This window comes from Larimichthys crocea, chromosome VIII (assembly GCF_000972845.2).
Source record: "Larimichthys crocea isolate SSNF chromosome VIII, L_crocea_2.0, whole genome shotgun sequence".
NCBI classification, from domain to species: Eukaryota; Metazoa; Chordata; class Actinopteri; family Sciaenidae; genus Larimichthys; species Larimichthys crocea.
Genome location: NC_040018.1, coordinates 33194372 through 33209733, shown reverse-complemented (window position 1 = coordinate 33209733; position 15362 = coordinate 33194372). Strand labels below are relative to the sequence as shown.

Sequence of the window (15362 nt, the reverse complement as noted above, 5' to 3'; positions counted from 1 at the left end):
TCACACTCTCTCCAGTTTGGTTGCTCAAGTTTTCCTTGCTCAACCCCTCAGCATGATTTAGTTATTATTATTTCACCTTAGCTACCAACTTTTTGCAATGATTTCACAATTTCCAGTAGTCAGAATCTTCAGTTATAATCACACTCTTTTCTTATGATTACACTCGTTTCAACAGTTTACTTTTACATTTTACATTGTTTAATACGGAATCATCAATAATCACTTTTTAGCTTTTGCTCATTTTTATCTTTATGCATTACTCACATACTCAGAAGGAGAGTCCTCTAATGTCCAAAGGCTTATGCTATTACTGGCAATAATGGGAAGTCCCTTCGTTCCCAACTCCCAGGCCTTCTGCTGGGGAGTTTCACTTCCCCATTTGCAAGGCCAGACAGTGAGAAACTCTCTGTCATCCGTTTTCCAGGTTGTTACATTAACTCTTTTGTTGTGATAGCGGATCAGGGATCTCAACTCACTTGACAATATATATACCTTCCCCTCATACATTCTCATCCTCCTTTCACTCCCTTCTCTTCATGCTTGCAACTACTTCTTACCAAAGTGTCTGCTCTTGACTGAAGGGATGCGGCGGATGTATCTCTTGATCAAAAGGTTGAGGTGTGACAGGATAATGAAGGGTGGTGCCAGGCAGGGCCTTGAGTGGTACTCCACAATCAGGTTGTAACGCTGAAACTTCCAGTAGGTGTCACTGCGCTCCTGTACTTTGGAGAAGGTGTAGCTATAGACAGTAAATTGAAATTTCATTATTCAATATTTGCATACTGGACAACCACAGTACAGGTCCTTCTGTTTGAAATCTATAATTATAATATATATAATTATAAATGTCAGTGTACCTGAACATAGCAATGAGTAAGTTGACCAGTACTATGTTAGTAAACAGCAGGTAGATGACGAGGAGGATGACAACCAGCCAGTTGGCGAAGGTGTTCAGACAGGGCTCCTCTCCTGCTTCAATTCGTGTGATGTTGTTTGTGCACATTTTTTCTTCCAATTTATCAGCTGGATGGAAGGAAGAAGTCCAAAATAGCATGTGAGCATCTACCATCTACATGGATGGCACCATTAGCTCTTCCTATAAACTGAGCTGACCAAACCAAATCTTATATAATCCAATGCCAAAGCATGCAAAAAAATCACACCTGTGTTAAATTTATAGTATCTTTTTTTTGTTGAGACTGTCTGCATTGATTAAATTATTCAATTGAACACAATACAGGCTTCATAATATATGATAATTCACAGGCCTAAACTATGAGTAAAAAAGCACCTTCTATGGCTGCATGTCTGAATAGTACATTGTGTACTGCTTACATTTATATGTATGAGTAAGGCAGATTTTAGTTGATTTCAGTCAACTGATATTGATCAAAACCAAAAGTGTCATTTCAGAGGTTTGAATTTTGAAAAAATAACAACTCACCATCCATTTCATGTATAGGTATTTGTCCAAAAATGTGCAGGTATGGTCTGTAGAACACTCGGCGGAATATCCAACCAGGACGGGGATCATACGAGTAGAGGAGCGCCTGATTGGCCACTCCATAGGCCAGGAGCCATACAGCCAGGAAGAAAAGGAAGAAGAAAACGTCCTTCACCTGAATGAAGCAAAATGAGACCAGATGTATGATGGATGATGGATGATCTGTCCTACTGCAAGGTCATGATTAATTCAATGATATCAGCTAGTCCCAACCCAAATGATATATGAATGAGTTAAGGCTGGCTCAGGTAAGTCCCAACTATCCCTTAGTAATGCTGCTATAGGCTTAGACCACCAGGGGACTTCCCATGATGCACTGAGCTCTTCTCTTCTTTGTCTCTCCTCATCTGTACAGATTCATGCCCATCAGTGCATGTTACTAACTAAGAGTTTTTCTGCTTTCTCGTCTCTCATGGATAATGGCTACGCTGAGATTAGTGATTAGTTGAGCCTGCTGCTGTGCTCCTGCCTGACGTCCACTACAAATACTATTATTATTATTATTATGATTATTATTACTACTACTACCTTTAGTCATATCACCATTTAAGTATATAGTTACAGGTATTATTTTATTGTTGTTATATCTCTCACAGGCATGAATTGTATCTTGTGTGCACACAATAGCATGTTGAGCACACAATGTATTAAATATATTTTGTCTCTCTAGCCTCCATAATCTGACACTGTGTATTTTTTATAATCTATCTGATCTAAATACTAAAGGTCCTCGTTAAAGTATTTTAAGTTAATGATCTCAAATTGCTGATGTGCTGTGAATGACAGTTTACTCCAGGATAGAAAGATGTATCATTCTACTACAGAACTTGCTCCACTCATGATTGTACAGTGTTCAGGTGTTACAGTTGGAGGTTCTTCACTTTCTAATGATTTTCAGTTGAGTGCAAACACTGACCAGCGGTGAGCACTTTAACAAGTTCAGTTTGGTTTGTCATTAAGTTACTCACAGAGATTATGTGAATTAGCAACAGATGATATGATCTGCCACCACTGCTGTACATTTTTTCTTCTCTTTTAAAGGTCATTTATTCATTTTTGTGTTGCCCATAGGTTGTTTTGTGAGATTTTCATGTACTCACCATTTTGCCAACAATGATGATCTTGGGCCCGAGTTGTTTGTGGACAACAAAGATATGGATCAGACGTAGTGTGAAGACCATAAAATCTATGGCCATCACAGCTCTGCCAAACTCATATGACCAGGAGAACATTCTGTAAAACCAAACTGATGATATGTCATGATATGCTCAGCTAGGTCGTGAAAATTAGAAAGCAAAATACACAGTGTATGTATAATATATAATATATAAAAATAAGAAAAAAGATGGCTTTGCACAAATATATGAAGAACTGGCCCCAGAGTTGCCGTGGTAACCTCTGGTGCAATTCTCAGTGTAAATCTTTTTGTCAGTGTGTAAGAAGTGTCACCTGCAGCACAGAGCCAAAATGAAGAGACCAATAGCTGTAAGATCACACTTGTTCCACACATCCTGGATGTAGTTCCTCATCCGCTGGAACACAAAAGTGCTGCCCAAAAAGAAGGTCTGCAAAGCGAAGAGAGACGGGTCATTATTGGAAGTGGATAGATCTGTGCAGTGTCAGTGTTGTGAGAAATTTGAGTGGAATAATTTAATATTCTTATATTTTTATCTTTGTTAAAAAGCTGAAAGTGCACTGCCAGCTTTAATTTGTATGATGAAGCAGCTAAAGGAAAGGAGACAGGAAACGTTTAAGTAAGAATACTGTAGTTGGAAAAGTGGGAAAAGGTTGTACAGGGTCACTTTACACCGGCTGATTGTGTGTGGATGCTCATGCCTTAACAACCAACCTGACGAATCTCTTCACATACTAAGGTGAACACCCAAAAGTACAGCACAAACTCCAGAGTTGCGGGGCCTTCAGGGGGTGGGCGCTTGAAGTCCACCAACAGAACATAGGCAAACAGGCAGAGGAACAGGAAGTACATCAGCACATTGCCAAGGAATGAGGTGACAGGGGCAAACCAGAACTGTCTCCACCGTGACACAATAAATGGTCTCCTGGAGTTGGATGGCGAAGACTCTTAAGTATGGAGAAATAAAAGAATCAAAATATGAATGTTTCAAAGATGTTAACCAGACAAAATGCATCACTATATATAATCATAAAGAAATACACGTTTGCATTAGTGTCAATACTTAACTGAAAACAATGCCATCTGTCCTTTCTCTGCTACTTATCTGGGTCTGGGTCTGACCATAAACTGTCCACGATGACCCAGTACAAAGCTTCATCATGTTCATATTTTAACTTTAATCCACTGTTTGAGTGTCATGGCCTCAGGTTTGGAGGTACTGATTTTTGTTCTTCATATGATTCTTCATCGTACACATAACCTGCACAACACAAAGCTACTCTCCAAAGATCACAACAAATAGCATGTTGTTACTGTACTGAAGGAATATTTTTTCAACACTCTTCTGTTTGGGCAAAAGAGTGGTACCTAAGAGAGACGACACTGTGTGCAAGTACCAACACAGTACCAACACTGCAGCAACAGTAAAGGTGAATGAACTCACCATTCAACTTTTCTTTTAGAGCCCTGAATTCTTCAACGTCTTCCTCACTGCAATCCCAAACAAAGAATCAAGAGAGAAAAACATCATACAACCATACTCTGATGTTTGTGCATTCATATTCATAATCATATTTGTATTTACTTTTGTATAATGTCAGCGAGGGAGAAGATTGTGGCATCATTCCCATCCAGACTTTCAGTATCTCTGACATGGTGGACCTCAACAGATTCCTCATCTTGTTCCCTGTAACATGAACACACACAAGCTGGCATGTTTTCTTCTTCACTTAAACCTCTGAGAAAAAAAACTGCCAAAAGGAAAACAAGTGTTTTGGACTTTGATAAGTTGTTTTGCTCTCAGCTCTTGAGTCATCTCAGTTTCTACTGAATTGATGGATTCAGTTCCAACACACAAGAGTGTCCAACAATACGCCCAAAGTCTTTCCCTTGTTCCTCCCTTCACTATTCTCTATGTATCAAAAAAAGTGAATACAGTTTTCTTCACCATCAAAAGGCACTCAGAAACTGGGGGAAACTCTGACAGGAAGCGGTCTGACAGACCCAAAGCCACAACTGAATCAGAGGACAAGTTTCTGAGAGTTAACAGCTTGCATGATAGGCGGCTCACAGGACAACAGCTTCAAGCACAGCTTAATAGTGGTCGTAGTAAGCAAGTCTCAGTTTCAACTGTGAAATAGACTTCGAGTTGAAGGTTTGACAGGGCGAGTTGCAGCAAGAAAGCCATTGCTAAGACGTCAGAATAAGACAAAGAGGCTCTCCTGGGCCATGAAACACCGCCATTGGACTACTGAAGACTGGAAGAAGGTATTATGGACTGATGAATCAAAATTTCAAATCTTCGGTTCATCACGCAGGATCTTTGTACGCCATCGAGCAGGCGAGAGGATGGTTCCACAGTGTGTGACATCAACTGTCAAACATGCAGGAGGAAGTGTGATGGTCTGGGACTGTTTTGCTGGATCCAGGGTCGGTGACTTGTACAGAGTGAGCGGCACCCTGAACCTAAAACGGCTACCACAGCATTCTGCAGCGCCATGCAATACCCTCTGGTATGCGCCTAGTTGGTCAGAGGTTTATCCTACAGCAAGATAATGACCCAAAACACAAGTCCATGCTATGCCAAAACTACCTCAATAAAAAAGAACAAGATGGTAAGCTTGAACACATGGAGTGGCCAGCACAGTTTCCAGAATTAAACCCCACCGAGCTGGTTTGGGATGAACTGGACAGAAGAGTTAAAGCCAAGCAACCTACAAGTGCCACGCATTTATGGGAACTTCTTCAACAGACCTGGGAAGAACTTTCTGAAGAATATTTGATTTCTATTGTAGAAAGAATGCCACGGGTGTGTTCAGCTGTTATATCTGCCAAAGGTGGCTACTTTGATGAGTCAAAAGTTTAGAATACATTTTGGTCTATAAATTGATTCTATGATTTCTTTTTCAACTCAAATTGCTTATTTGTTCTATCCTTTCATTTCAGAGTGCAATGACACAATAAACTGAATAATTTTTAGTAAAAAACTTGAAAAAGTGTGGTGTTCTAAAACTTTTGACCGGTAGTTTAAGTCTATGAGATGAGAGTGATTTCAGACACAAACCATGACTCAGCAATTGAAATCAGACATGACGTGGAGAACAAAGGGTGGACTCTTCTTCTGGTTCTGGCCTGGTACCAAATGCCTGAAGGCTTGTACATATATGCTCAATGGCAACAGAAAAAACAGAGAATCAGTTTACTGTGTTGGCTAATCAACTGATTTTCAGATTGGCACAATTCCAAGAGTTCAAGAGTTAAGTCAATGTTGCACTTAACTACTAAAGCCTTCTCTTCAAGTTTAAGTGATGAAATCTGGACTGAAGATGGTTGAGGACTACGTCTTGAAGAAGAAGAATTGGAAATGTACTAGTCATGGACTCACTAGACAGGCCACAGGCTGTTAATTGCCACTAATTACACTCACTCAGCACACCTGTTTTCCACACCTGTCCCTCGTTATCCCCTGCTCTCTCTGTGCATTTAAACCCAGGTCTCTCCACAGTCAGTGTCAGTTCGTCTTCGAAGAAAGAGTGATTCCTGTTCGTTGGCTGAAGACTGATCCCCAGACCCTGAACCTGCATTGAACCTGATCACTTGTTTCCTGCTGCTCCCGACGCCAGTATCCTGTACCTCCACCTGTCTCCGTGCCGGCGCTCTGTGGATCCTGAGACTCCAGTCCACTCCCTGCCGACCTCCAGACGCCAGTCAGCCACCGACCCTCCGGCCCGTTCACCACCTCAGAGACTTTCTCCCCTTCCCTTTTCCCCTGAACTCAATAAAACTCTACTTGTTCGTACACGCATTTGGGTCTCCTGTTCCGTACTCTGACAGTACGAACTGACCATCATGGACCCAGCGGGCGAACACAGCAATATGGAGACATCACCGGAACCGTCAGCCCTGGAACGTTTGGGACGTGCTGAGAGTGACATGAGAAGGATGACCAGCGACATCGCCTCCCTGGTCCGGCTCGACCACCAGCACCAGCAGCAGTTCCAGCAGCAACAACAGCGAATCCTGGGCCAGGAACAACAATTGGCCCAGGTCATTCAGCTGCTCACTCAACTGACCACTCCATCTGCACCAGTGTCCCCAGGACCCAACATCCAAGTCCCAGTGAGACCAGCCCCAGTTCTGGATGCCCCCGAGCCCAAGATCGGAAACCCGGAGCGCTTTGATGGGGATCCTGGACAAGTACGTGCGTTCCTCACAAGTTGCCGGGTCCAGTTCGCATTGCAGCCCCGAACCTTCGCATCAGAAGCTAGCAAGGTGGGATACGTAATCACGCATCTGACGGGCCGAGCTCGACTGTGGGGAGCAGCTGAATTCGACCGCCAGACCCCTGCCTGTGCCTCTTTCGATGCCTTCACAAAGGAGATGGAGAAGGTGTTCGACGGCGGTTCCCCGGCGGCAGAGGCATCACGGGACCTGATGCGAGTACGCCAGGGTAACCGAACGGTGGCGGACTTTTCAATCGACTTCCGCACCCTGGCTGGCCGCAGCTTGTGGAATATGCCCGCGTTGGTCGACGCCTATCTTCACAGTCTGTCCGATTATCTCAAAGACGAGCTCGTCTCTCACGACCCGCCCAAGACTCTGGACGATGCCATCGCTTTGGCAATTCGCATCGACCAACGAATCCAGGTCCGCCGAAGAGAGAAGGGACGCTCCACCCAGTCCTCTGTCCGCACTCGGGGTGAGCCCACTACCCAGTTGCCCCCCCCATCCACGTCCCAGAGCCAATCTAACCAACCCGAGCCCATGGAAATCGGCCGCGCTGCCCTCACTCCCGAGGAGCGTCAGCGCTGCTTTAGCTCCAACCTGTGTCTGTACTGCGGTGGCGAAGGTCATCGCGTCATCACGTGTCCAGCAAAGAGCCGCAGCTCACCGGGTGTAGGGGAGATCCGGGTGAGCTCGACCATCCTCCAGTCTCCCCCCATTCGCAAGACCCTGCTCCAGGTCCACCTTCGTCTCCCCAACACCTCCCACACTCTGGCCGCTCTAGTGGACTCCGGGGCTGAGGCCAGCGTCATGGACACAGAACTTGCTCGGCAGCTGGGAATAAAGTGCCACCACCTCTCCCCACACATTCCGGCACGGGCCTTAGACGGACACCGACTCGGCACGGTGACCCACATCACGGCCCCCCTAATTATGGCACTCGCAGGAAACCACCAGGAGTCCATTCAGTTTCACCTTCTGTCTTCACCCGGACAACCCATTATTCTGGGCTATCCATGGCTTCGCAAGCATAACCCCCATCTCGACTGGGAGACAGGCACCATCAGAGAATGGGGAAGAAACTGCCACTTGACCTGTCTAACGAGAGCTGTTCTGCCCATCAACCCCGACCCTGCTACTCCAGCCCCCGACATCTCCAATGTCCCAGCATGTTACCATGAGCTCCGAGAGGTGTTTAACAAAGCCAAGGCCACATCACTACCACCCCATAGACCGTATGACTGTGCTATCGATCTTCTGCCAGGAACTGCTCCCCCGAAAGGCCGCCTGTACTCTCTGTCTTCCCCTGAAAGAAAAGCTATGGAGGACTATATTAATGACTCTCTGGCGGCCGGCATAATCCGCCCTTCTTCCTCACCGGCCGGGGCTGGGTTTTTCTTCGTCGAGAAAAAGGACAGTTCACTCCGCCCCTGTATAGATTACAGGGGTTTGAACGACATCACTATCAAGAATCGCTACCCACTGCCACTGATATCATCTGCTTTTGAATTACTTCAAGGGGCCACCATCTTCACAAAGCTTGACCTCCGAAACGCCTATCACCTGGTACGGGTGAGAGAAGGGGATGAGTGGAAGACTGCCTTTAACACACCAACGGGCCATTATGAGTACCTGGTCATGCCCTTCGGCCTTACTAATGCCCCCGCAGTTTTCCAAGCCCTGGTGAACGACGTCCTCCGTGACATGCTTAATAGGTTTGTTTTTGTTTATTTGGATGACATTTTGATTTTCTCGAAGACCCAGTCTGAACACGTCCATCATGTCCAGTCTGTACTCCGTCGCCTCCTTGAGAACTCGCTGTATGTCAAAGCGGAGAAGTGCGAGTTCCATGCCCGGACCACGTCCTTCCTGGGATTCATTGTGGCGGAGGGGCGCATCCAGATGGATCCAGCGAAGGTCTCGGCAGTGTCGTCATGGCCCATCCCAGAGAGCCGAAAGAAGCTGCAGCAGTTTCTGGGCTTCGCCAATTTCTATAGGAGGTTTATCCGCGGATACAGTGCGGTGGCAGCTCCTCTCACCTCGCTGACCAGCACCAAACGCCCGTTTGAATGGACCCCTGCAGCTGACAGAGCATTCCAGTCCCTCAAGGCTCGGTTCACCTCAGCCCCTATCCTCCGGATGCCAGATGAGGAACGGCAGTTTGTGGTGGAGGTGGATGCGTCCGATGTGGGCGTCGGAGCAGTACTCTCCCAGAGGTCGGCTGAGGACGGCAAGATGCACCCATGTGCTTTCTACTCCCGTAGACTGTCACCCACGGAGTGCAATTACGACATCGGCAATCGAGAGCTGCTGGCCGTCAAACTGGCCCTGGAGGAGTGGCGCCATTGGCTGGAGGGCAGTAAGCTTCCGTTCTTAGTCTGGACAGACCACAAAAACCTCCAGTACATCCAGGCAGCCAAGAGGTTGAACTCCCGCCAGAGACGTTGGTCTCTCTTCTTCACTCGCTTCAATTTTACCCTCTCCTATCGGCCCGGCTCCCGCAACACAAAGCCTGATGCCCTGTCTCGCATCTACCAGAAAGATGAAACTCCTGAGGTCCCAACATCTATCCTCCCAAGCCCCTGTGTGGTAGCCACCCTGACATGGGATGTCGAGGAGCAGGTGAGGGAGGCCATCCTCACCCAACCCGGCCCAAGCACCTGTCCCCCGGACCGTCTCTTTGTCCCGGAAACCCTCCGCTCCCAAGTGATCCAGTGGGGGCATGATTCACGACTAGCCTGTCACCCTGGGGTTAGCCGCACCCTCCACCTGCTCTCCCAGCGCTTTTGGTGGCCCTCTCTAAGGAGGGATATCCGTGACTTTGTAAAGGCTTGCCCCACCTGTAATCAAAACAAGACCTCCAGTCATGCTCCCGCAGGCCTCCTCCAGCCCCTTCCAATACCCATGCGACCCTGGTCCCACGTAGCTCTGGACTTTGTCTCTGGTCTACCTCCTTCGGATGGAAACACTGTGATACTCAACATTGTTGATCGCTTCAGCAAAATGGCTCACTTCATTCCACTACCCAAATTGCCATCTGCGAAGGAGACTGCCCAGATTGTCCTCGAACAGGTGTTCAGAATCCATGGTCTGCCAAAGGATATTGTGTCTGATAGGGGTCCACAGTTCGCATCCACCTTTTGGAAGGAGTTCTGCCACCTATTGGGAGCCACTGCCAGCCTTACATCTGGCTTCCACCCCCAGTCAAATGGCCAGGCGGAACGTGTCAACCAGGAGCTGGAGAAGGCACTCCGCTGTATGGCCTCACGAAACCCCCGAGCCTGGGCACAACACCTGCTGTGGGTTGAGTATGCGCACAATTCCCTGACCAGCACTGCCACTGGTCTGTCCCCATTCCAGTGCGTCTACGGATACCAACCACCCCTGTTTGCCAGCCAAGAAGGGAATATCACCTGCCCTTCTGCCCTAGCCTATGTTCGTCGTTGCCGGCGTACCTGGTCCCAGGCTAGGACCACTCTTCTCAAATCCGCCACCAGCTATGCCACCGGAGCTAACCGACGGAGAAATCCTGCTCCTGCCTACCAGGTTGGTCAAAAGGTGTGGCTCTCGGCCCGGGATCTACCTCTTCGAGTTGAGTCACGAAAGCTGGCACCCAAGTTCGTCGGTCCATTTCCCGTCCAGAGAATCATCAACCCGTCTGCAGTCAGACTCCAACTACCTCGGTCCATGAAGGTACACCCTACGTTCCACGTTTCCAGGCTCAAACCTGTCCATGAAAGCCCTCTGGTCCCAGCAGCACCACCGCCTCCTCCCCCTCGTATCGTGGATGGAGGTCCTGTGTACACCGTCCGACGGCTACTCCGCTCTCGACGACGTGGCAGAGGTCTCCAATACCTAGTGGACTGGGAGGGATATGGTCCGGAAGAGAGATCTTGGGTTCCCGCCCGGAGGATTGTGGACAAGACCCTGATCTCTGACTTCCATCGTCAGCACCCTGACCAGCCGTCCATCAAGAGGGGTCGTCCACGGGGCTCCCAGAATGCTGGCTGCCTGTCTCCCATTCCCCGGCCACGCGGCGCCCGATCCTATGTACCCGAGTCCGACTCAGAACCAGGTGCGGGTGATCCTCAGGTTGGGACGCGACTGGCCTCAGAGGAGGAGGCCATGGACTCTGACCATTCTGAGGAATTCTAGCCGCCCTCCTGGACCCCCTGCCTCCCGCCCGGCTTGTCTCTGTCTCTTTCTTTGGGACTTCTGGGGCCGTCCCTTGTGGGGGGGGTTCTGTCATGGACTCACTAGACAGGCCACAGGCTGTTAATTGCCACTAATTACACTCACTCAGCACACCTGTTTTCCACACCTGTCCCTCGTTATCCCCTGCTCTCTCTGTGCATTTAAACCCAGGTCTCTCCACAGTCAGTGTCAGTTCGTCTTCGAAGAAAGAGTGATTCCTGTTCGTTGGCTGAAGACTGATCCCCAGACCCTGAACCTGCATTGAACCTGATCACTTGTTTCCTGCTGCTCCCGACGCCAGTATCCTGTACCTCCACCTGTCTCCGTGCCGGCGCTCTGTGGATCCTGAGACTCCAGTCCACTCCCTGCCGACCTCCAGACGCCAGTCAGCCACCGACCCTCCGGCCCGTTCACCACCTCAGAGACTTTCTCCCCTTCCCTTTTCCCCTGAACTCAATAAAACTCTACTTGTTCGTACACGCATTTGGGTCTCCTGTTCCGTACTCTGACAGTACTATTTTGTAGGAACTTAACTTAATCAGTTTGTGATGGGACGTATTTGTCTGACTGATTGGATTTTATTTCTGCATTTTCAGATATTGTGATCATATGGAGAGGATCTTTAACAGGATTGTTTTTCCCACACATCCTAAAGTAGCTGTTTCCTCTTGTAGCTGGAAATAATTATTTGGTGTCATATATTTTACAAATTGTAAACATGTATGAGTTGGGCTTAAATAAAAAGTATTATTTGACTATATTGATTTTGGTAATATTCGACTATTTGACAAGAAGCGATGCAACATGAAAAAAAGAGTTGAAACCACAGACTCATTGCACTAAGAGCGATCATTTCTAATCACATTTTCAGCTCAAAACATGATTTCCACCAACAATTTCACACATTCAAGACACAAACCAATAAAATAAGCTAAAATCAGCATCATACACACAACGCAGTAATCAATAACACATACAACACAATACTGACCTGAAGCTGATAAGGTTTATGTAGAGGAGGGGGGGCATGAAGAAGGTGAGAACCAGTTTCCAAACCTCAGTACTTCTGTCCATGTCGCCCCACCAGATCTGAGACAGCAGAGACTAGACAGAGAGCAGCACTGTCACCACCACAGATCTCAAGCAACTTTAAACTCACTGGTGACATTTATTTACACTGTCTGAATCGATATAAATCAATATTAATTCATTCATTAAATTCACGTAATATCATAACATGATTATTAACATTTACCATCGAACTTGGCGAGTGTTTTATCAAGATCCATTTTTCATAGTTTAGAATTTTAAACACTGAATATGACAAATCTGTTTCCATTTGACCAGTAGGTGGCACTGTAGCAGTATCATGTAACTACAAAGGAAAACACATAAGGGAGTGCGATGTGACGTGTGATGCAGTTGAGTGTGTGCAGGTTTAAACCTTTTTAATATTATACTCTGAGCCAACTCTTTGTAATCTTTACCTTTTGATAACATGACATAGAGGTTAACTTAATGTTATTAAGCTAAGTGATAGACTGAAGAATGAAAATGTCATTCATTCACTGTTATGACTGGATGAGGAATGGTGGGGCTTTTCTTTCAGAATCTCCCACAGATACTGATCATAGTAGTCCATAATCACATTTTGTCATAGTTTTTAATGCATAAAACAATTATTATTGTATATTTTGCTTTTCATGTGTGCAGTGTCTTAGGCAACACCTTGACAATAAAATGTAATTTAACAATTTAACAACAACAATTATTATCATTAAAAAGTGTGCTTCATGTTTTGGAACCACATTAATGAACTGCATTAAACTGGTGGCATATTGTAACATGGCATAAGTGTTTTCACTCCTTGAAGCCTGCCATGAGCAGTCTGTTCAATCCTGTTGGCAGGAGGACAGTATCTGTACCTGAACACCATCGTGGCTGAAGAACAGGCGGGCGTCAGCCGCAGTGGCCATCTGCAGGCACGTAGCTCCGCCCCACACTGGTGACTTCCTTATAAGGAGAGTGAAGGAACGACTCTCACTGCTCTGGTAACACTCACCAAATACATCTGAACACATAAACAGCGCAGAACACACACAATAATATCATTATGTTTTCTCCTTCATCACTTTTTCTAGGTTGCCAAGTAACAGGATTGACAGGAAATGAGAAGAGACAACAAAACAGACCTACTGGGGCTTAGGTTGCTTATAGCTGGTGCACAATACCCAGATGAAGGAGTATATAGCTGTGAACTCTGTCCACATTCATAGAAAACAGAGCAGTGGCTCACCTTGTGCCAGATTCTCAAACTTTTGGGCCAGTTCCTTCATGGCAAGCTTGCTCTCAGTCTCACTCTCCAGTTTGGAAAGTTCTCTGAGCATCTTACATCCACACAGAGCACTCAACACTGACTCTCCTGCCTGACAAGGAAACAGCAACACAGGCCAATAAACAGCTATTGAAATGGAACCATCTTTGATGACACAATGATCACTTTGTGACCTCTGTGTTGCACATGCTGCTGAGCCTCACAGCACTGAAATATTTATTCATCTGAAACTGTTTGAAGTTTCTGTCATTTGAACACAGACAATTTCTAAATGTCTTTGTGAGTTGTTGGAATATCACAAGTGAGTCTCACCATTTCCCAGAAGGAAACAGCCATTTCACTGCGGTTCTGCAGGACGGCCCAGATGAAGAGGGATGCCCAGGGTGAGAGGCAGCGCTGGTCCCGGTACAAACACTCCTCCTGCTGCATCTTATTGACTTGCTGAAGGTAAGACAAGACGCAAGAGTCACCAGTGAGGGAGTCAGAACTGAACAAAAGTTATCTCTCTGATGACAACCCTCCATCATTAGTCAAAGCTGATAGGTTGAAAATCTCACCAAGTACTTAGGCAGTGGTCCTCTAGCAATCTTTACATTTTGGCCTGTGAAATTATTCATTGCTGCTTGCAAGCTACATTTACATAATCTATTTTAAACTGTGTCAGCATCTTGTTCAGTAGTTCTCAGTGATTTTGTATGGTGGTACTGTGATGACAAACACAGTGTGTCTCTCTTCTAATCATAAAAGAATCTCCAAAACATGATTTCATGTAAGGGGAGAAGTAAACTTACTTTAAGCATTCCTCTCTAATGCACTGTCATACCCATAGACAGAATAAAGAAGGAAACAACTTGATGCAGCGTGATCTGAGATATCACCATCTTTATTCCAGGTGTTCTTCTTTCTTGGTTCTTGGCTTTTTTTTTTAAGGTGCAGCAGTCCCTCTCCAAGGACGTGGAAATAGATTGATGTTTAAAATCCTTGTAGTTCCCCGGCACACTGACCTTAAGAGCCCTCCTAGTGCTGATGCTATGGTCCAGCCCCAGAGGTCCATAGTAGAAAGGCTGAGAGACATCACCCAACAGGTCCCAGAGTAGGCGGGACACCTGCAGCAGCAACATATACTTCACTACTACTGCATATGCAGCAGGCATGCTTATAGAATGACACTTGATATAAAGCAGACTAACACAAGCAGTGAAATATGAATTAAATTCCATCTGTGTGTCTGTTTACCATCTGTGTGTCTGTTTGAATGCGGTTCATCCCCCAGTAGAGTACCACACGTTTGGACAATCTTTAGAACTGAATCTGTTTATTTTATTTATTTTTATTTTTATTTTATGGTGAGCTGTAACCAGTTCAAGCATCACTGGTCACAGTTCTCTGACTGAAGCTGCTACCCAAACTTTGAGGGTTTATGAAAAGCTTCTCTTTCAGCTGATTAATTCCTGCTGATTCCATCTGAAGCCAGCAGGACAGATATGAGAAATTTGTGATATATTTGCAGCCATGGCGCTGCCATTAACAATCCAGATTACTCCATTTAACTTGATTAAATCATCTGCAACAGACACGCGCTGCTACAAACTCAAACTCAAATCTCATACAATTTGTCAGTCATTACTCAGTATGTTTATGCAGGAGACATCAGATTACACAGCTAATTATTCCCATGCATTTATGATTTCTTTCATTTTTCAAGTGCCATTTTTCTTCTTGAAATGCATTATATTGTACAGTATTTCTGCTCTATCACGATGACTGACATTGTGTTGGATGATGTGGTTCTTTTATTTATTTTTATTGTTAATGTACTAATCTTATTGTAGCATTACAACATAACATGGAATTAAATAAAGCAAGAGCTATATATAAATGTAATTACATAATCTTCATCATTACACAGTAATTAGCATAATGACATCAACACTACTGTATACCATTAACAGTATAATAACTGCTATTAC

General features: G+C 45.7%; 1 protein-coding gene across 5 annotated transcripts in view; it reads right to left on the bottom strand.

Moving 5' to 3' along the window:
* trpm4a (transient receptor potential cation channel, subfamily M, member 4a) overlaps positions 1-15362 on the bottom strand; it is a 60597-nt gene that overhangs the window by 23347 nt on the left and 21888 nt on the right. For 4 of the 5 annotated variants that reach the window (XR_003462770.1, XM_027281587.1, XM_027281589.1 and 1 more), the window contains 13 exons: positions 14397-14498; positions 13705-13833; positions 13354-13483; positions 12983-13128; positions 12049-12161; positions 4225-4326; positions 4084-4130; positions 3354-3586; positions 2954-3069; positions 2605-2737; positions 1445-1619; positions 858-1023; positions 558-739 (listed from right to left, as the gene is read on the bottom strand). Coding sequence is in view for 4 of the 5 variants with exons in the window: in XM_027281587.1 (XP_027137388.1) it covers positions 558-739; positions 858-1023; positions 1445-1619; positions 2605-2737; positions 2954-3069; positions 3354-3586; positions 4084-4130; positions 4225-4326; positions 12049-12161; positions 12983-13128; positions 13354-13483; positions 13705-13833; positions 14397-14498 (1774 nt within the window). In the remaining variant the exon portion in view is untranslated. The remainder of the gene's footprint in view (positions 1-557; positions 740-857; positions 1024-1444; positions 1620-2604; positions 2738-2953; positions 3070-3353; positions 3587-4083; positions 4131-4224; positions 4327-12048; positions 12162-12982; positions 13129-13353; positions 13484-13704; positions 13834-14396; positions 14499-15362) is intronic. The other variant, XM_027281588.1, reaches the window with a different exon arrangement.